The 21,112-nt window shown below is 43.3% G+C and overlaps 1 protein-coding gene across 3 annotated transcripts in view; it reads right to left on the minus strand.

The window, feature by feature from the left end:
• LOC115155823 (OX-2 membrane glycoprotein-like) overlaps positions 1 to 21,112 on the minus strand; it is a 44,686-nt gene that overhangs the window by 5,264 nt on the left and 18,310 nt on the right. For all 3 annotated transcript variants that reach the window (XM_029702799.1, XM_029702798.1, XM_029702797.1), the window contains 2 exons: positions 8,113 to 8,397; positions 3,696 to 3,800 (listed from right to left, as the gene is read on the minus strand). In XM_029702799.1, coding sequence (XP_029558659.1) covers positions 3,696 to 3,800; positions 8,113 to 8,397 — 390 coding nt within the window. The remainder of the gene's footprint in view (positions 1 to 3,695; positions 3,801 to 8,112; positions 8,398 to 21,112) is intronic.

Raw genomic sequence — 21,112 nt, forward strand, 5'->3', positions numbered from 1 at the left:
CTCATATTAGTCTAATAATTCTGAACGTCGCATACGCCTTGCTTCTACACAAACCACAGCTTTACTGATAATTCCGTATCACACATTAACCTCTCTGGCGCATGTGGGACGAATTAGTCCCACCTACGTAACAGCCACTTCAATCCAGTGGCGCGATTTTTGAATCGTTTGAAATACTATTACTTCAATTTCTCAAACATATTACTATTTTACAGCTATTTAAAGACAAGAATCTCGTTAATCTAACCACACTGTCCGATTTCAAAAAGGCTTTACAACGAAAGCAAAACATTAGATTATGTCAGGAGAGTGCCCAGCCAGAAATAATCAGACACCCATTTTTCAAGCTAGCATATCATGTCACATAAACCCAAACCACAGCTAAATGCAACACTAACCTTTTATGATCTTCATCAGATGACACACCTAGGACATTATGTTATACAATACATGCATGTCTGTTCAATCAAGTTCATATTTATATCAAAAACCAGCTTTTTACATTAGCATGTGACGTTCAGAAAAAGCATACCCCCCGCAAACTTCCGGGGAATTTACTAACAGTTTGCTAAATTACTCACGATAAACGTTCACAAAAAGCATAACAATTATTTTAAGAATTATAGATACAGAACTCCTCTATGCACTCGATATGTCCGATTTTAAAATAGCTTTTCGGATTAAGCACATTTTGCAATATTCTAAGTACATAGCCCGGCATCACGGGCTAGCTATTTAGACACCCACCCAGTTCAGCCTTCACCAAAATCACATTTCCTATAAGAAAAATGTTCTTACCTTTCCTGTTCTTCGTCAGAATACACTGCCAGGACTTCTACTTCAATAACAAATGTAGGTTTGGTCCCAAATAATCTATCATTATATCCAAACAGCGACGTTTTGTTCGTGAGTTCTAGACACTATCAGAATGCTACATCACGGTCACGAGCATGGCGCATGGCGTGACAAAAAATGTCTAAATATTCCATTACCGTACTTCGAAGCATGTCAACCGCTGTTTAAAACCAATTTTTATGCCATTTATCTCGTAGAAAAGCGATAATATTCCGACCGGGAATCTGCAATGAGCCTAAACAGCCGAATGAAATTTCTCCACGGGGGCATATCGTGCACGCGCCTCATTCAATGGTCCTCTGATCGGCCACTTACCAAAGGCGATAATCTGTTTCAGCCAGAGGCCGCCTCGTCATCCTTCAGGTTTTTCCCGGGTTCTGAGAGCCTATTGGAGCCCTAGGAATTGTCACGTTACAGCTAAGATCCTTACTTTTCAATAAACAGATGCAAGACGCACGACTCCTTGTCAGACAGGCCACTTCCTGCATGAAACCTTGTCAGGTTTTTGCCTGCCATAGGAGTTCTGTTATACTCACAGACACCATTCAAACAGTTTTAGAAACGTTAGGGTGTTTTCTATCCAAACCTGAACAATAATATGCATATTCTAGCTTCTGAGTTGGTGTAGGAGGCAGTTAAAAATGGGCACATATTTTTTCCAAAATTCTCAATACTGCCCCCTAGCCCAAACAGGTTAAATTATTTTATTTACTAACTAAATGATAACACAGGAAACACACGGTATAGGTGTCACATCCTGACCAGTATAAGGGTTATTTGTTACTGTAGTTTGGTCAGGACGTGGCAGAGGGTATTTTGTTTATGTGGTTCGGGGTGGTGTTTTATGTAGTAGGGTGTTTGATTTATTATTTCTGGGTTTTTGGGGTTATGTTCTAGGTTTGTATTTCTATGTGGTCTCTAGTCTTGTGTATTTCTTTGTCTAGTTTATTGGGGTTGGACTCAATTGGAGGCAGATGTTTTCTATTTGCCTCTGATTGAGAGTCCTATATATGGGTTTTCTTGTTTTGCTGAGTGTGCCTGACAAGACTGTTTTGTTGTTCGTGAGTTCTTCATTTTGGTGTTCTCTTGATTTAAAATAAATTAACAAGATGAGCGTTTTGGTCCTCTATCGCCGACGACAACCGATACAATATGTTATTGATTAGAAACTTAACATGATGGAAACAGGTCCCTAGCGGACTAACGACAACATGACTGCTTGTTTATCAAAAGAGGGAGGAGTAGAGAGGAACAAAGGGAGAAAGAAAGAGAAAGTTATCCACTTGGAACTATGCTCACAGTAATCATAATACTTTGCCCCGAACCACTGCCCATTTGGGGTAAGTAGTAATTAACCTCTCTAGGGTATGTGGGACGAAATCGTCCGACACTATTCAACAGTCAGTGACAAATCAGAGCGCCAAAGTTAAAACCACAAAATGTCCTAATTCAAAGTTCTCAAACATAGGACTATTTTACACCATTTGAAAGATAAGACTCTCGTTAATCTAACCACATTGTCCGATTTCAAAAAGGCTTTACAGCGAAAGCAAAACATTAGATTATGTCAGGAGAGTACCCTGCCAAAAATAATCACACAGCCATTTTCAAAGCAAGCATATATGTAACAAAAACCAAAACCACAGCTAAATGCAGCACTAACCTTTGATGATCTTAATCAGATGACACTCCTAGGACATTATGTTATACAATACATGCATGTTTTGTTCAATCAAGTTCATATTTATATCAAAAAACAGCTTTTTACATTAGCATGTGATGTTCAGAACTAGCATACCCACCGAAAACTTCAGGTGAATTTACTAAATTACTCATCAAACACGTTGACAAAATACATAAATTATTTTAAGAATTATAGATACAGAACTCCTTTATGCAATCGCTATGTCAAATTTTTAAATAGCTTTCGGCGAAAGCACATTTTGCAATATTCTGAGTACATGGCTCAGCCATCACAGGCTAGCTATTCAGACACCCGCCAACGTCGGGGCTCACTAAACTCAGAATTACTATTAGAAAAATTGGATTACCTGTGCTGTTCTTCGTCAGAATGCACTCCCAGGACTTCTACTTCAACAACAAATGTTGTTTTGGTTCCAAATAATCCATAGTTATATCCAAAAACCTCAGTTTTGTTGGTGCGTTCAGGTCCCTATCCGAACGGTGACGCGCGGACGCATGTCGTGACAAAAAATTTCAATAAGCCTCTCATCCAAACAGTAGTATTGTACTATGGAGGGTGTTTCCACCCACACACACACACACACACACACACAATAAGCCTCTCATCCAAACAGTAGTATTGTACTATGAGGGTGGCACCATCCACACACACAACGTGGTATCATAAACCTAAAGCAGCGATCAGGTCATTCAAGATCAACTTCCACTGAAATGAATGTCAAGGTGGTGAGGCAGTCAGGAAAACTTCAACACATGCCAGAACATATCAGGAAACGGAAAGAACAGGAAAAATATACTGTAGCACTCACACAAGAGAAACACACAGGACAAACACAATGTAGTTACACAATTCCCACAACACGCACACAAACACACCCTGAATGATTCCTGGAGAAAAACTCTATTCCAGCTGCATGGAATCATGGTGGTGACAACTATTAGCCTGAGAGCTCAAAAATCGCCAGCAAGGTCAATGAGGTCAGAACATTTCTCATACAGAAACCAAGGAAGATCTTTCTCCCGCTTTCCTCTGGGCCAAAGTTAAAAAGCATTGTTCTTGGATAAGGACTCTTATGGGGGAAGTGGACACCTCCATTGAGATCGGTCGATGGAGGGGGACACACACACACACTCACCGTCTTCTTTCCGCAAGAAACACTTCCAGAGGCAGAAGCAGAGACTTATGACCAGCAGAGCAGCTACAGTGGTTACCGAGATCAGGATGGTCAAAGCTGTTCCAACTAGACAGGGAGAGAGGGAGAAAGAACAGCGAAAGAAACAGAGTGAAACAGATGAGATCGAGAGGATATAGAGAGAAAGATTGACAGAGAGGATCGAGAGACAGATTCAGTGAGCAAGAGAGAGAGAGGATTGAGAGAGGAAAAAAATCTGCCAACAAATCAAACTTCATAAAAGTATCAAGAATGTTAATTGGTTTAAACAGCTTCAGATTAACATAGTTTTCATTTCATACAGTCTCTCATAAATTATTGGTACAATTGATAAAGATGGCGCAAAAAGTACAAAAACAAAAGAATGGGAAATTATATTATTTTACATTAATACAATTACTTTGAGAAAGAGATTTTGTTGAACAAGTAATACAACTAATCTCAAACAGATAGGTGTCATTATCAGCACCCCTAAACATTCGTATTAATAAAATCGGCAATAACATACTACTTAATTAATCTCAGTTTAAGAAACAGCAGAATTGTGGCCTTCCATGGCTTCCCGTTTCACTGGGGTATAAACCCTTTATCATCCATTAGCATGGAGAAAGGCAAAGAACAAAAAAATGTAGACATTTACATTACATTTTAGTAATTTTGCAGACGCTCTTATCCAGAGCGACTTACAGGAGCAATTAGGGTTAAGTGCTCTGCTAAAAGGCATATCGACAGATTCTTCACGTAGTCAGCTTGGGGATTCTAACCAGCGATCTTTCGATTACTGGCTCAACGTTCTTAACAGCTAAGTTACCTAGCCTTCATAAATCCAACAATGGGTAAAAAAAAATGTTTTTAAATAAATAAATATACCACTTACCATTACTAGGGCAAAAATAAGAAATTTAAAACCACTGAAACAGTGGTAAACTCGCTGTAAAAGGACGCATATGTACAGTATCTTGTCCTCACACACAGTGAGGAAGATGGTTCAGGAGGCAAAGGAAATCCATGGGCCACAGATTCAAATAAAACTGTATTTGTCACATGCGCAGAATACAACAGGTGTAGTAGACCTTACAGTGAAATGCTTACTTACAAGCCCTTAAGCAACAATGCAGTTTTAAGAAAATACCAAAAATAAAAGGTTAGTTTTTCTAAGAATTGATAAGCAGTAGTAAATAACAATAGCGGGGCTATATACAGGGGGTACCGGTACAGAGTCAATGTGTCAATGTGCGGGGGCACCGGTGGAGAGGTAATTGAAGTAATTATGTACATTGCAGGTAGGGTTATTAAAGTGGCTATTCATAGATAATACGAGAGTAGCAGCAGTGTGTGGGGTCTGTGTAGCCATTTGATTAGCTGTTCAGGAGTCTAATGGCTTGGGGGTAAAAGCTGTTTAGAAGCCTCTTGGACCTAGACTTGGTGCTCCGGTACCACTTGCCATGCGGTAGCAGAGAGAACAGTCTATGACAAGGGTGGCTGGAGTCCTTGACAATTTTTAGGGCCTTCCTCTGACACCGCCTGGTATAATATAGGTCCTGGATGGCAGGAAGCTTGACCCCGGTGATGTACTGGGCCGTACGCACTACCCTTTGTAGTGCCTTGCTGTCGGAGGCCGAGCAGTTGCCATACCAGGTAGGGATGCAACCAGTCAGGATGCTCTCGATGGTGCAGCTGTAAAACCTTTGGAGGATCTGAGGACCCATGCCAAATCTTTTGTCTTTCGGAAGAATAGGTTTTGTCGTGCCCTCTTCAGGACTCTCTTGCTTGGACCATGTTAGTTTGTTGGTGATGTGGACGCCAAGGACTCCAAATCCCTGTCGATGAGAATGGGGGCGTGCTCAGTCCTCCTTTTCCTGTAGTCCACAATCATCTCCTTATTCTTGATCACATTGAGTGAGAGGTTGTGGTCCTTGCACCACACGGTCAGGTCTCTGACCTCCTCCCTATAGGCTGTCTCGTCGTTGCCGGTGATCAGGCCTCCCACTGTTGTGTCATCGGCAAACTTAATGATGGTGTCGTGCCTGGCCGTACAGTCATGAATGAACGGGGAGTACAGGAGGGGACTGAGCATGCACCCCTGAGGGGCCCCCGTGTTGAGGATCAGCATGGCGGATTTGTTGTTACCTAACCTTATCACCTGGGGGGCGGCCCGTCAGGAAGTCTAGGATCCAGTTGCAGAGGGAGGTGTTTAGTCCCAGGATCCTTAACTTAGTGATGAGCTTTGAGTGCACTATGGTGTTGAATGCTGAGCTGTAGTCAATGAATAGCATTCTCACATAGGTGTTCCTTTTGTCCAGGTGGGAAAGGGCAGTGTGGAGTGCAATAGAGATTGCATCATCTGTGGATCTGTTGGTGCGGTATGCAAATTGGAATGGGTCTAGGGTTTCTGGGATAATGGTGTTGATGTGAGCCATAGACCTGCCTTTCAAAGCATTTCATCGCTACAGACGTTAGTGCTACGGGTTGGTAGTCATTTAGGCAGGTTACCTTAGTGTTCTTGGGCACAGGGACTATGGTGGTCTGCTTGAAACATGTTGGTATTACAGACAGACAAGGAGAGGCTGAAAATGTCAGTGAAGACACTTGCCAGTTGGTCAGCGCATGCTCGGAGTACACATCCTGGTAATCCATCTGGCCCAGCGGCTTTGTGAACGTTGACCTGTTTAAAGGTCTTATTCACATCGGCTGCGGAGAGCGTGATCACAGTCATCCGGAACAGGTGATGCTCTCATGCATGTTTCAGTGTTACTTGCCTCGAAGCGAGCATAGAAGCTATTTAGCTCATCTGGTAGGCTCATGTCACTGGGCAGCTCTCGGCTGTGCTTCACTTTGTAGTCTGTAATAGTTTGCAAGCCCTGCCACATCCGCCGAGTGTCGGAGTCGGTGTAATACGATTCGATCTTAGTCCTGTATTGAAGCTTTGCCTGTTTGATGGTTCGTCGGAGGGCATAGCGGGATTTCTTATAAGCTTCCGGGTTAGAGTCCCGCTCCTTGAAAGCGGGAGCTCTGTGCGAATGTTGCCTGTAATTCATGGCTTCTGGTTGGGGTATGTATTTATAGTCACTGTGGGGACGACGTCCTCGATGCACTTACTGATAAAGCCAGTGACTGATGTGGTGTACTCCTCAATGGGAACGGAAGAATCCCGGAACAAGTTCCAGTCTGTGATAGCAAAACAGTCCTGTAGTTTAGCATCTGCTTCATCTGACCACTTTTTTATAGACCGAGTCACTGGTGATTCCTGCTTTAATTTTTGATTATAAGCAGGAATCAGGAGGATAGAATTGTGGTCAGATTTGCCAAATGGAGGGCGAGGAAGAGCTTTGAGAATTACAGACTTTGTCGCATCTTGGGGTCTCCAACTCTATAATTAGACGCAACCTGCACGCCAATAGGCTTTCTGGAAGGGTTGTCAGGAAAAAAAAGGCTTAATTGGGAGCAACCAAGAATGTAAAAGCTTTGAGTATGCTTAACGGCACTGGCACTAGGATGGGAACTGGGTGCTATGGTCAGATTAGTCGAAAATATAGTTATTGGTCACGTACACCAGCAGTGGGTTTGGCATCGAAAAGGATGCCTGTGCAGGAAATAACCTAATATCTACAATAAAATATGGTGATGATTTTTTTATCTTATTGGGCTGGTTGCCTCTGAAAGGAAGCTGAAACTTGCAAGACAATGACCCCAAGCACAAGTCAAAATCCCCAAAGAAATGGTAATTTCACCACAAAATCTATATTTTGCAGTGGCCAAATCAGTTTCCAGACTTCAATCCCATTGAAAACCTGGGGTTTGAATTGAAGAGGGCATTCCACAAGCGCAGACCAAAGGATTTAAAGGGTTTGTAAAGATTTTGTATGGAGGAATGGTCTAAGATCCCTCCCAATGTGTTCTTCAATCTCATAAACCATTATAGAAAAAGGCTCAGTGTCGTTATCCTCACAAGGGAAGTTGCATAAAGTATTGAAACAGGGGTGCCAATCATTTTGACCTTTATCTTTTTGAGAGAAAACAAATGACTTGTTAAAGAAATAGCAACGTAGCTCAGTCACGTATTACTTATTTCATAGTCTTTTTTGTTCATCTTTATCAAGGGAAACAATCATTTTGGAGGTGACCCTTTGGGCGTGTAAACTAAACCTGCTTGGCAATGACTTCAACAAAAACAGATTTAAACCCTTACACAATGTTAACTATAAGTCATTATTGTTTGCCAGACAATGTTCATCCATCCCTCAGATATCAGTATTCTTGGCTTTGGTCAGGCTACTTTTTCCAAAAGCAGCTAACTTAAAAACAAGTGTAAGCTCTGAGCCAATAAAAATTGAGATATTTGCATCCTCCCAATGTGTGTGTGTGTGTGTGTCTCACTCACTCTTGGTGTTCATAGAAACAGCGATGGGTGACTCCAGACCCTTATGGTGGACCAGACATTTGACGGACACATCCTTCAGCAGCCCTGATTGGATGTTGAGGGTGCTGATGACCAGGGTGGTCCCATCCCCCTGCTGGAGCTGTGATGTCACAGGGGGTCCCATAGTTCGGTTGTCCCTCTCCACGTTCCACACTATCTCCGCTGGGGGCCGGGACACAGCTGTACAGTTGGCCTCAATAACCCCTGGAGACGTGTTCTTGTAGCTCACCTGGGGTTTAGGCAGTACTGGGGAAGACACAGATACAACCAAAAATCAATATTGGGTTTACTGAATCAATGTTTTTCAGGTGGGTGATCTACTGTTATTATGACTAGGTCCTGGCTAGAGACTCTTTTTGATTACCTGGAACACAAAAGAAAATCTAAAAGCTTTAGTTGGGTTACACCAAGTTAACCACTGACGTGTCTAGTTTTGTGATTCTGATGTCAATAACTGAGTACAGTTAAAAAAGATAAACAGAGGATATCCAAACTTATTTGGGGAGAGAATCAATGTCTAAACAGGTTTATACATTTTTGAAAATGTATAAAAAATAAATGGAAATATCACATTTACATAAGTATTCAGACCCTTTAGTCAGTACTTTGTTGAAGCTTGGCACACATGCATTTGGGGAGTTTCTCACATTCTCCTCTGCAATTTGGAAGGTGAACCTTCGCTCCAGGCTGAGGTCTTGAGCGCTTTCATCAAGGATCTCTCTGGACTTTGCTTTCCCTCGATCCTGTCTAGTCTCCCAGTCTCTGCTGGTGAAAAACATCCCAACAGCATGCTTCACTGTAGGGATGGTGCCAGGTGTCCTCCAGACGTGAAGCTTGGCATTCAGGCCAAAGAGTTCAATCTTGTTTCTCATGGGCTGGGAGTCCTTTAGGTGCCTTTTGGCAAACTGCAAGCGGGTTGTCGTGTGCCTTTTACAGAGGAGTGGCCTCCGTCTGGCCAGTCTACCATAAAGGCCTGATTGGTGGCGTGCTGCAGAGATGGTTGTCTTTCTGGAAGGTTCTCCCATCTCCACAGAGGAACTCTGAAGCTCTGTCAGAGTGACCATTGGGTTCTTGGTCACCTCCCTGATCAAGGCCCTTCTCCCCCGATTGTTCAGCTTGGCTGGGCGGCCAGCTCCAGGAAGGGTCTAGGTGGTTCCAAACGTCTTCCATTTAAGAATGATGGAGGCCACTGTGTTCTTTGGGACCTTCAATGCTGCTTAATATACAACGTCATCTGAGCGCAACGTATGTTGTTGAACGCTGAACGAAAGCTGAACGAGAGACCGCAGCTTATTGATTTCCATTCCCATTTGAGATCGGATCCGTAGGTACCTGCGTCTTCGTCCTCTGTTCTGTCTCCCTTTCCTGTAGCTTCTACCTCAGGTTCAGATCCTCAGCGCTCCCACCCTCATCAGACCGTGAGGCTGCCTGAGAGACAGGCCCATTCAACATCACCAGCTGTCATCGGCAGCTCTATGGTGAGAAACATCAGTTTCCAATGCAAAAACCCTGTGCTACTCAGGAGCACGAGTACAGTCCGTCTGTTCTACGACAGATGCTGGGAGCGGATGCTGTCGTAGTCCATGTGGGGTCAAACAACATCAGAAGGGCTAGCTTGGAACATCTGAAAATTAATTTTAAAGAACTGATTTTTGCAATAAAAGACTTTTAAAAACGGCCAATAATTTCAGGTGTGAAAGATTCAGCAGGCTACTGGTATTACACATCTGTCTAAAAGATTACTGTAGCTCTGCTGGAATCCCTTTTAAAGATAACTGACACCTTCTGGAAACAGAAGATACTCTACAGCAGGTATTCCCAAACTTGGGAACGAGCAATGCCGTTGGGGGTATGCCAAATAAAAATGTGATTCATAAAAAAATATATTCTTCACATTTTCAAACAGTACATTTATATTTTCCAACGTGGCGATACATTTGGGTGAGGTTTTTTTTCCCCCTCGCCTGAGTAGCCTCGTTTCACTGCCAAAAATAAAATTAAACCATCTAGTGTTCAGCGAAATAATATCATAATGTCAAATAGCCTAGTCAAATAATTAACATCCAATCACATGAACCCTTACTCTATCGCGGGAAACCTACACTCTTGCGCAGACATTTAGAAACAAAACAATTTGAAAAATAGGCCACGGGAGTTTGAGTGAGAATAAAGACGACTTTCGAGTAGTAAGACATGCACATACAGTGGGGGGAAAAAAGTATTTGATCCCCTGCTGATTTTGTACGTTTGCCCACTTACAAAGAAATGATCAGTCTATAATTTTAATAGTAGGTTTATTTGAACAGTGAGACAGAATAACAAAAAAATCCAGAAAAACGCATGTCAAAAATGTTATAAAATGATTTGCATTATAATGAGGGAAATAAGTATTTGACCCCTCTGCAAAACATGACTTAGTACTTGGTGGCAAAACCCTTGTTGGCAATCAGAGGTCAGACGTTTCTTGTAGTTGGCCACCAGGTTTGCACACATCTCAGGAGGGATTTTGTCCCACTCCTCTTTGCAGATCTTCTCCAAGTCATTAACCTGTTGGGGCTAGGGGGCGGTATTTGCACGGCCGGATAAAAAACGTACCCGATTTAACCTGTTGGGGATAGGGGGCAGTATTTGCACGGCCGGATAAAAAACGTATCCGATTTAATCTGGTTACTACTCCTGCCCAGTAACTAGAATATGCATATAATTGTTTGATTTGGATAGAAAACACCCTAAAGTTTCTAAAACTGCTGAATAGTGTCTGTGAGTATAACAGAACTCGTATGGCAGGCCAAAACCTGAGAAGATTCCAAACAGGAAACGCCCTCTCTGACCATTTCTTGGCCTTCTTTGTCATCTCTATCCAAAACAAAGGATCTCTGCTGTTAAGTGACACTTCCTAAGGCTCCCATAGGCTCTCAGAAGGCGCCAGAACGTTGAATGATGACTTTGCAGCCCATGGCTGAAAAACAGTAGCGCATTTGGTAAGTGGTCGATCTGAGAACAATGAGACGGGTGCGCGCGAAGAGTCCATTTTACTTTCTCAGTCTTTGAACGAAAACAATGACTCATGGTCGGAATATTACCGCTATTTTACAAGAAAAATCGCATAAAAATTGATTTTAAACAGCGTTTGACATGCTTCGAAGTACGGTAATGGAATATTTTGAATTTTTTTGTCACAAAACGCGCCGGCCGTTACCCTTCGGATAGTGTCTTGAACGCACAAACAAAACGCCGCTATTTGGATATAACTATGGATTATTTGGAACCAAACCAACATTTGTTGTTGAAGTAGAAGTCCTGGGAGTGCATTCTGACGAAGAACAGCAAAGGTAATCCAATTTTTCTTATAGTAAATCTGAGTTTGGTGAGTGCCAAACTTGGTGGGTGTCAAAATAGCTAGTCTGTGATGGCCGGGCTATCTACTCAGAATATTGCAAAATGTGCTTTCACCGAAAAGCTATTTTAAAATCGGACACCGCGATTGCATAAAGGAGTTCTGTATCTATAATTCTTTAAATAATTATGTTTTTTGTGAATGTTTATCGTGAGTAATTTAGTAAATTCACCGGAAGTTTTCAGTGGGAATGCTAGTCACATGCTAGTCACATGCTAATGTAAAAAGCTGGTTTTTGATATAAATATGAACTTGATTGAACAAAACATGCATGTATTGTATAACATAATGTCCTAGGAGTGTCATCTCATGAAGATCATCAAAGGTTAGTGCTGCATTTAGCTGTGGTTTTGGTTTTGTGACATTATATGCTAGCTTGAAAAATGGGTGTCTGATTATTTCTGGCTGGATACTCTGCTGACATAATCTAATGTTTTGCTTTCGATGTAAAGACTTTTTGAAATCGGACAGTGTGGTTAGATTAATGAGAGTCTTGTCTTTAAAATGGTGTAAAATAGTCATATGTTTGAGAAATTGAAGTAATAGCATTTCTAAGGTATTTGAATATCGCGCCACGGGATTCCACTGGCTGTTGACTAGGGTGGGACTAGCCCAGAGAGGTTAAACTGGTTACTACTCTTGCCCAGAAACGAGAATATGCATACAATTAGTAGATTTGGATAGAACACACTCTAAAGTTTCTAAAACTGTTTGAATGGTGTCTGTGAGTATAACAGAACTCGTATGGCAGGCCAAAACCTGAGAAGATTCCATACAGGAAGTGCCCTGTCTGACAATTTGTTCTCCTTCTAGGGCATCTCTATCAAAAATACAGCATCTCTGCTGTAACGTGACATTTTCTAAGGCTTCCATTGACTCTCAGAAGGCGCCATAAAGTGGAATGACGTCTCTGCACTCTGAGGGCGAAAAACGGCAAGAGTTTTTGTGAGTGGTCAGGCAGGGAACAATGACACTGGAGTGCGCATCCATGAGAGGACTCCGTGTTTTTCTTTCAGTCTATGATTATAACGTCGCCCGATTGGAATATTATCGCTATTTTACGAGAAAAATAGATTTTAAACAGCGTTTGACATGCTTCTAAGTATGGTAATGGAATATTTTGCATTTTTTTTGTCACGAAATGCGTCACCCTTCGGATAGTGACCTCAACGCACGAACAAAACAGAGCTATTCCAATATAACTATGGATTATTTCTAACCAAAACAACATTTGTTGTTGAAGTAGAAGTCCCACCTTGCCCAGGGAGGTTAAATTGCAAATCAATTCATAACACTTTTGACATGCGTGTTTCTGGATATTTTTGTTGTTATTCTGTCTCTCACTGTTCAAATAAACCTACCATTAAAATTATAGACTGATCCTTTCTTTGTCAGTGGGCAAACGTACAAAATCAGCAGGGGATCAAATACTTTTTTTCCCCCCACTGTAAAAGCAACAAATACTATTAATAAGAAGGGGCTAGAAGCATCTTATATGGTGAGCTACCGAGTGGCAAACCCCATACTATTGTGGAGGACTTAATTATTCCTGCTGCTGCGGAAATGGCTGGGACAATGCTGGGGGAAAAGGCCCAAAAAAAACTATACAGACAATGTCTTAATCAAACAACACTGTTTCACGATGCATCAGTGACATGGCAGGAGATGTTTTGAAACAATTACTGATTCGCATACAAGCCAGTGAATTACATGCGTTACAGCTGGATGAGACAACAGACGTGGCGGGCCTGGCACAGCTCCTGGTATATGTCCGTTACGTTTATGGGGGGGTCAATTAAGGAAGATATCCTCTTCTGCAAACCACTGGAAACCAGGACAACAGGAGAGGATATTTTTAAAGTACTGGACAGCTTTGTGACATCAAATAGACTTTGGGGGTCAAAATGTGTTGGTATCTGTACTGATGGCGCAAAAGCCATGACAGAGAGACATGAGACATAGTGGAGTGGTAACGCGCGTGCAAGCAGTTGCTCCCGACGCCACTTGGGTACACAGCAGCATCTACCGAGAGGCTCTTGCTGCCAAGGGAATGCCTGACAGCTTGAAAAACACTTTGGACACTACAGTGAAAATGGTTAACTTTGTTAAAGCAAGGCCCCTGAACTCTCATGTATTTTCTGCATTATGCACTGATATGGGCAGTGGCCACGTAACGCTTTTACAACATACAGAAGTGTGTTGGTTATTGACAACAACAAAAAAATGAGATGAGCTTAAAGTTCGTTCCATGATGACGAGTTTCTCACATAACTGGCCTATCTGGATGATTTTCTCACCTGAATGATCTGAATCTGGGATTACAGGGACTCTTGGCAACTATATTCAATGTGCGGGACAAAATTGAGGCTATGATTAACCTGTTGGGGGTAGGGGGCAGTATTTGCACGGCCGGATAAAAAACGTACCCGATTTAATCTGGTTATTACTACTGCCCAGAAACTAGAATATGCATATAATTATTGGCTTTGGATAGAAAACACCCTAAAGTTTCTAAAACTGTTTGAATGGTGTCTGTGAGTATAACAGAACTCATATGGCAGGCAAAAACCTGAGTAGATTCCTTACAGGAAGTGGCCCGTCTGACAATTTCTTGGGCTTCTTGACACTCTTTATTGAAAACTGAGGATCTTTGCTGTAACGTGACACTTCCTATCACCGGATTCCTACCACAAACTCTGAACATTTTCATCTGGATCGTCGCAACTAGCTAACCGCCATCCCAGGTGACTACTCCTGGCTAGCGTTTCCATCCTGGAGGAAGCACCAATTAGCCTGAAGCTAGCCTGGCTAGGGCTTCTGGGATACCACTGAAGCCCACTCCTGGGATACAATATTCGGACCCCTTCTACTGCCGGTACGGGGCACGGAACCCCGACGATCCTCTACGACTGGAATACCGACAATCTTCCCGAGGATTCTAACAGGCCCCTCAGGCGCGATGCCCGCTGAAGGCCCATTCTGCTAACCGTGGCCTGCTAGCTACCTAGAGCTACTTGGAACCCTACTAATCCACGACTGTTCTATCGATGTCACCGCACGAAGAGGCAAAAACAGACTTACCTCCATCTGCTAACTGTTAGCTTGTTGCTAACCCCGGCCTGCTAACTGCTAGCTTATTTGCTAACCCCGGCCTGCTAACTGCTAGCTCATTAGCCCACCCCGGCCTGCTAACTGCTAGCTCATTAGCCCGCCCCGGCCTGCTAACTGCTAGCTCATTAGCCCGCCCCCGGCCTGCTAACTGCTAGCTCATTAGCCCGCCCCGGCCTGCTAACTGCTAGCTCATTAGCCCGCCCCGGCCTGCTAACTGCTAGCTCATTAGCCCGCCCCGGCCTGCTAACTGCTAGCTCATTAGCCCGCCCCGGCCTGCTAACTGCTAGCTCATTAGCCCGCCCCGGCCTGCTAACTGCTAGCTCATTAGCCCGCCCCGGCCTGCTAACTGCTAGCTCATTAGCCCGCCCCGGCCTGCTAACTGCTAGCTCATTAGCCCGCCCCGGCCTGCTAACTGCTAGCTCATTAGCCCGCCCCGGCCTGCTAACTGCTAGCTCATTAGCCCGCCCCGGCCTGCTAACTGCTAGCTCATTAGCCCGCCCCGGCCTGCTAACTGCTAGCTCATTAGCCCGCCCCGGCCTGCTAACTGCTAGCTCATTAGCCCGCCCCGGCCTGCTAACTGCTAGCTCATTAGCCCGCCCCGGCCTGCTAACTGCTAGCTCATTAGCCCGCCCCGGCCTGCTAACTGCTAGCTCATTAGCCCGCCCCGGCCTGCTAACTGCTAGCTCATTAGCCCGCCCCGGCCTGCTAACTGCTAGCTCATTAGCCCGCCCCGGCCTGCTAACTGCTAGCTCATTAGCCCGCCCCGGCCTGCTAACTGCTAGCTCATTAGCCCGCCCCGGCCTGCTAACTGCTAGCTCATTAGCCCGCCCCGGCCTGCTAACTGCTAGCTTATTAGCCCCGGCCTGCTAACTGCTAGCTTATTAGCCCCGGCCTGCTAACTGTCTGAATCGCCGTGTCCCCAGCCAGCCCAACCACTCACTGGACCCATATGATCACTTGGCTACGCATGCTTCTCTCTAATATAATATGCCTCGTCCATTACTGTCCTGGTTAGTGATTACTGTCTTATTACACTGTAGAGCCTCTAGCCCTGCTCAATATGCCTTAACCTCTCTTGGGTAGGGGGGCAGTATTTCCACCTCCGGATGAAAAGCATGCTCAAAGTAAACTGCCTGTTACTCAGGCCCAGAAGCTAGGATATGTATAAAACACACTAACATTTCCAAAACTGTTAAAAGAATGTCTGTGAGTATAACAGAACTGATATGGCAGGCGAAAACCTGAGAAAAATCCATCCCGGAAGTGGAATTATTTTCAACTCAATGCCTATAGAGAATCCAATGGGTTAGGAATCAGATTGCAGTTCCTATGGCTTCCACTAGATGTCAACAGTCTTTAGACATGGTTTCAGGCTTGTATTTTGAAAAACGACGAGTAAAAAGCCATTTTGGTCAGAGGAAGAATGCAGACTTGATTTGGGCGCGCCGTTTGTTATTTTTCCTTTCTATTGAAAACGGTATTGTCCGGAATAAATATTATTGATTATAAAGACAAACAACCGTAGGATTAATTATAAACATCGTTTGACATGTTTCGACAAACTTTACCGGTACTTTTAGTATGTATTCGTCTGCCTGTTGTGACCGCCTTGGAGCCATTGGATTACTGAACAAAACGCGCCAACAAAACAGAGTTTTTGGGACATAAAGAAAGACTTCATCGAACAAAACGAACATTTACTGTGTAACGGAGTCTTGTGAGTGCAACCATATGAAGATCATCAAAGGTAAGTGATTAATTTTCTCTCTATTTCTGACTTTAGTGACTCCTCTACTTGGCTGGAAAATGTTTGTATGCTTTTTACACGGGGCGCTGTCCTCAGATAATCGCATGGTATGCTTTCGCCGTAAAGCCTTTTGAAATCTGACACAGCGGCTGGATTAACAAGAAGTTAATCTTTAAGCCGATGTATAACACTTGTATATTGTATATACACTTGTAAATCCATAAACACGGGCACCCTCATAGATATCATCCTAACTAACTCGCCCTCCAAATACACCTCTGCTGTTTTCAATCAAGATCTCAGCGATCACTGCCTCATTGCCTGCATCCGTAATGGGTCTGCGATCAAACAACCACCCCTCATCACTGTCAAACGCTCCCTAAAACACTTCTGCGAGCAGGCCTTTCTAATCGACCTGGCCGGGGTATCCTGGAATGACATTGACCTCATCCCGTCGGTAGAGGATGCCTGGTTATTCTTTAAAAGTGCCTTCCTCACCATCTTAAATAAGCATGCCCAATTCAAAAAATGTAGAACTAGGAATAGATATAGTCCTTGGTTCACTCCAGACCTGTCTGCCCTTGACCAGCACAAAAACATCCTATGGCGTTCTGCATTAGTATCGAATAGCCCCAGTGATATGCAACTTTTCAGGGAAGTTAGAATATACACAATATACACAGGCAGTTAGGAAAGCTAAGGCTAGCTTTATCAAACAGAAATTTGCATCCTGTAGTACAAACTCAAAAAAAGTTCTGGGACACTGTAAAGTCCATGGAAAATAAGAGCACCCCCTCCCAGCTGCCCACTGCTCTGAGGCTAGGAAACACTTACCACCGATAAATCCCCTATAACTGAGAATTTCAATAAGCATTTCTCTACGGCTGGCCATGATTTCCACCTGGCTACCCCTACCCCGGTCAACGTCCTGGCGCCCTCCACAGCAACCTGCCCAAGCCCCCACCATTTCTCCTTCACCCAAATCCAGATAGCTGATGTTCTGAAAGAGCTGCAAAATCTGGACCCCTACAAATCATCCGAGCTAGACAATCTGGACCATCTCTTTCTAAAATGATCTGCCGAAATTGTTGCAACCCCTATTACTAGCCTGTTCAACCTCACTTTCGTATTGTCTGAGATTCCCAAAGATTGGAAAGCAGCTGCGGTCATCCCCCTCTTCAAAGGGGGAGACACTCTTGACCCAAACTGCTACAGACCTATATCTATCCTACCCTGTCTTTCTAAGGTCTTTGAAAGCCAAGTAATCAAACAGATTACCGACCATTTCGAATCAAACCATACCTTCTCCGCTATGCAATCTGGTTTCAGAGCTGGTCATGGGTGCACCTCACCCACGCTAAAGGTCCTAAACGATATCATAACCGCCATCGATAAGAGACATTACTGTGCAACCGTATTCGTCGACCTGGCCAAGGCTTTCGACTCTGTCAATCACCACATTCTTATTGGCAGACTCGACAGCCTTGGTTTCTCAAATGATTGCCTCACCTGGTTTACCAACTACTTCTCTGATAGAGTTCAGTGTGTCAAATCGGAGGGACTGTTGTCCGGACCTCTGGCAGTCTCTACAGGGTTCAATTCTCGGGCCGACTCTCTTCTCTGTATACATCATGATGTCGCTCTTTCTGCTGGTGATTCTCTGATCCACCTCTATGCAGACGACACCATTCTGTATACTTCTGGCCCCTCTTTGGACACTGTGTTACCTCACCTCGAGACAAGCTTCAATGCCATTCAACTCTTCTTCCGTGGCCTCCTACTGCTCTTAAATGCAAGTAAAACTAAATGCATGCTATTCAATCGATCACTGCCTGCACCTGCCCGCCCGTCCAGCATCACTACTCTGGACAGCTCTGACTTAGAATACATGGACAACTACAAATACCTAGGTGTCTGGTTAGACGGTCAACTCTCCTTCCAGACTCACACTAAGCATCTCCAATCCAAAATGAAATCGGCTTCCTATATCGCAACAAAGCATCCGTCACTCATGCTGCCAAACATACCCTCGTAAAACTGACCATCCTACCGATCCTCGACTTCGGCAATGTCATCTATAAAATAGCCTCCAACACTCTACTCAACAAACTGGATGCAGTCTATCACAGTGCCATCCGTTTTGTCACCAAAGCCCCATACACTACCTACCACTGCGACCTGTACGCTCTCGTTGGTTGACCCTCACTTCATACTCGTCACCAAACCCACTGGCTACAGGTCATCTACATGTCTCTGCTAGGTAAAGCCCCGCCTAATCTCAGCTCACTGGTCACGATAGCAGCACCCACTCATAGCACGCGCTCCAGCAGGTATATCTCACTGGTCACCCGCAAAGCCAATTCCTCCTTTGGCAGCCTTTCATTCCAGTTCTCTGCTGCCAATGACTGGAACGAACTGCAAAAAAAAAAAAAAATCACTGAAGCTGGAGACTCATATCTCCCTCACTAGCTTTAAGCACCAGCTGTCAGAACAGTTCACAGATCACTGCACCTGTACATAGCCCATCTATAATTTATCCCCATACTGTATTTATGCATGTTGCTCCTTTGCACCCCATTATCTCTACTTGCACATTCATCTTCTGCACATCTACTATTCCAGTGTTTAATTGCCATATTCTAATTACTTCACCACCATGGCCTATTTATTGCCTCAACTCCCTTATCTTACCTCATTTGCACTCACTGTATATAGACTGTTTTCTTTTTTTCTACTGTATTATTGACTATGTTTTGTTTATACCATGTGTAACTTTGTTGTATGTGCCGAATTGCTATGCTTTATCTTGGCCAGGTCGCAGTTGCAAATGAGAACTTGTTCTCAACTAGCCTACCTGGTTAAATAAAGGTGAAATAAAAAATGAAAAAATAAAAATCCAAGTACATTGACGAAATTCTGAAAGACAAGAATTGTATTTTTGAATAGCGTAAAGTCAGTGTGGAAGAGGTGAAAAAATTATTGTTGTCCATCAACAATGACAAGCCACCAGGGTCTGACAATCTGGATAGGAAATTACTGAGGATAATATCGGACAATATTGCCACATCTTCAATTTAAACCTACTAGAAAGTGTGTGCCCTCAGGCCTGGATGGAAGCTAAAGTCATTCCGCTACCCAAGAACAGTAAAGCCCCCTTTACTGGCTCAAATAGCCAACCAATTAGCCTGTTACCAACCCTTAGTAAACTTCGGGGGGGAAAAAAATGGTGTTTGACCAGATACAATCCTATTTTACAGTAAACAAATTGACAACAGACTTTCAGGAAGCTTATAGGGAAGGACACTCAACAAGCACAACACAAATGACTGATGATTGCCTGGGAGAAATTGATGATAAAATGATTGTGGAGGCTGTCTTAGACTTCAGTGCAGCTTTTGACATTATTGATCATAGTCTGCTGCTGGAAAAACTTGTGTTATGGCTTTACACCCCCTGCTATAATGTGAATAAATAGTTACTTGTCTAACAGAACACAGAGGGTGTTCTTTAATTGAAGCCTCTCAAACATAATCCAGGCAGAATCAGGAATTCCCCAGTGTAGCTGTTCAGGCCCCATAGATTTTTCAATCTTCACTAACGACATGCTTTGAGTAAAGCCAGTATGTCTATGTATGCGGATGACTCAACACTACACGCCAGCTACTACAGCAACTGAAATGACTGCACAACTTAAAGTGCTGCAGTTAGTTTCGGAATGGGTAGCAAGGAATAAGTTAGTCCTAAATATTTCCAAAACTAAAAGCATTGTATTTGGGACAAATCGTTCACTAAACCCTAAACCTCAACTACATCTCATAATGAATAATGTAGACATTTTGCAAGTTGAGGTGACTAAACTGCTAGGAGTAAGCATGGATTGTAAACTGTCATGGTTATAACATATTGATACAACAGTAGCTAAAATGGGGAGAAGTTTGTCCATAATAAAGTGCTGCTCTGCCTTCTTAACAATACTATCAACAAGGCAAATCCTACAAACCCACCTAGACTACTGTTCAGTAGTTTGGTCAGGTGCCACAAAGTGGGACTTAGAAAAATTGCAGTTGGCTCAGAACAAGGCAGCACTGCTGGCCCTTAAAAATACACGGAGAGTGAACATTAATGACATGCATGTCAATCTCTCATGGCTCAAAGTGGAAGAGAGATTGACTTCATCACACTTGTTTTTCTAAGAGCTGTTGACAAGCTGAATGAACTCTATTCCACATCAGGTAAGTGAAGCAAGCAGTATAATCAGATTTAAAAAAACAGGTAAAAATAGACCTTGCGGAACAAAGGGGATTGTAAGGAGACACATGCATACATTGTGAAATTGTTGTATGGTGGTATTAAACATTTTGTATTGTAGATATGCAGTGGTGTAATAATGTTATATGATGTACTGTTGTATCTTTTGTTTTATATGTAATGTAAATGCTTTAATGTGTTTGGACCCCAGGAAGAGCAGTAGCTAATGGGGATCCCTAAAAAATACAAATGCTGCAGAAATGTTTTGGTACACTTTCCCAGATCTGTGCCTCGACACAATCCTGTCTCGGAGCTCTATGGACAATTCCTTCAACCTCATGGCTTGGTTTTTGCTCTGACAAGCACTGTCAACTGTGGGACCTTATACAGACAGGTGTGTGCCTTTCCAATCAATTGAATTTACCACAGGTGGACTCCAATCAAGTTGTAAACAATCA

Source organism: Salmo trutta, chromosome 20, assembly GCF_901001165.1.
Source record: "Salmo trutta chromosome 20, fSalTru1.1, whole genome shotgun sequence".
Lineage (NCBI taxonomy): Eukaryota > Metazoa > Chordata > Actinopteri > Salmoniformes > Salmonidae > Salmo > Salmo trutta.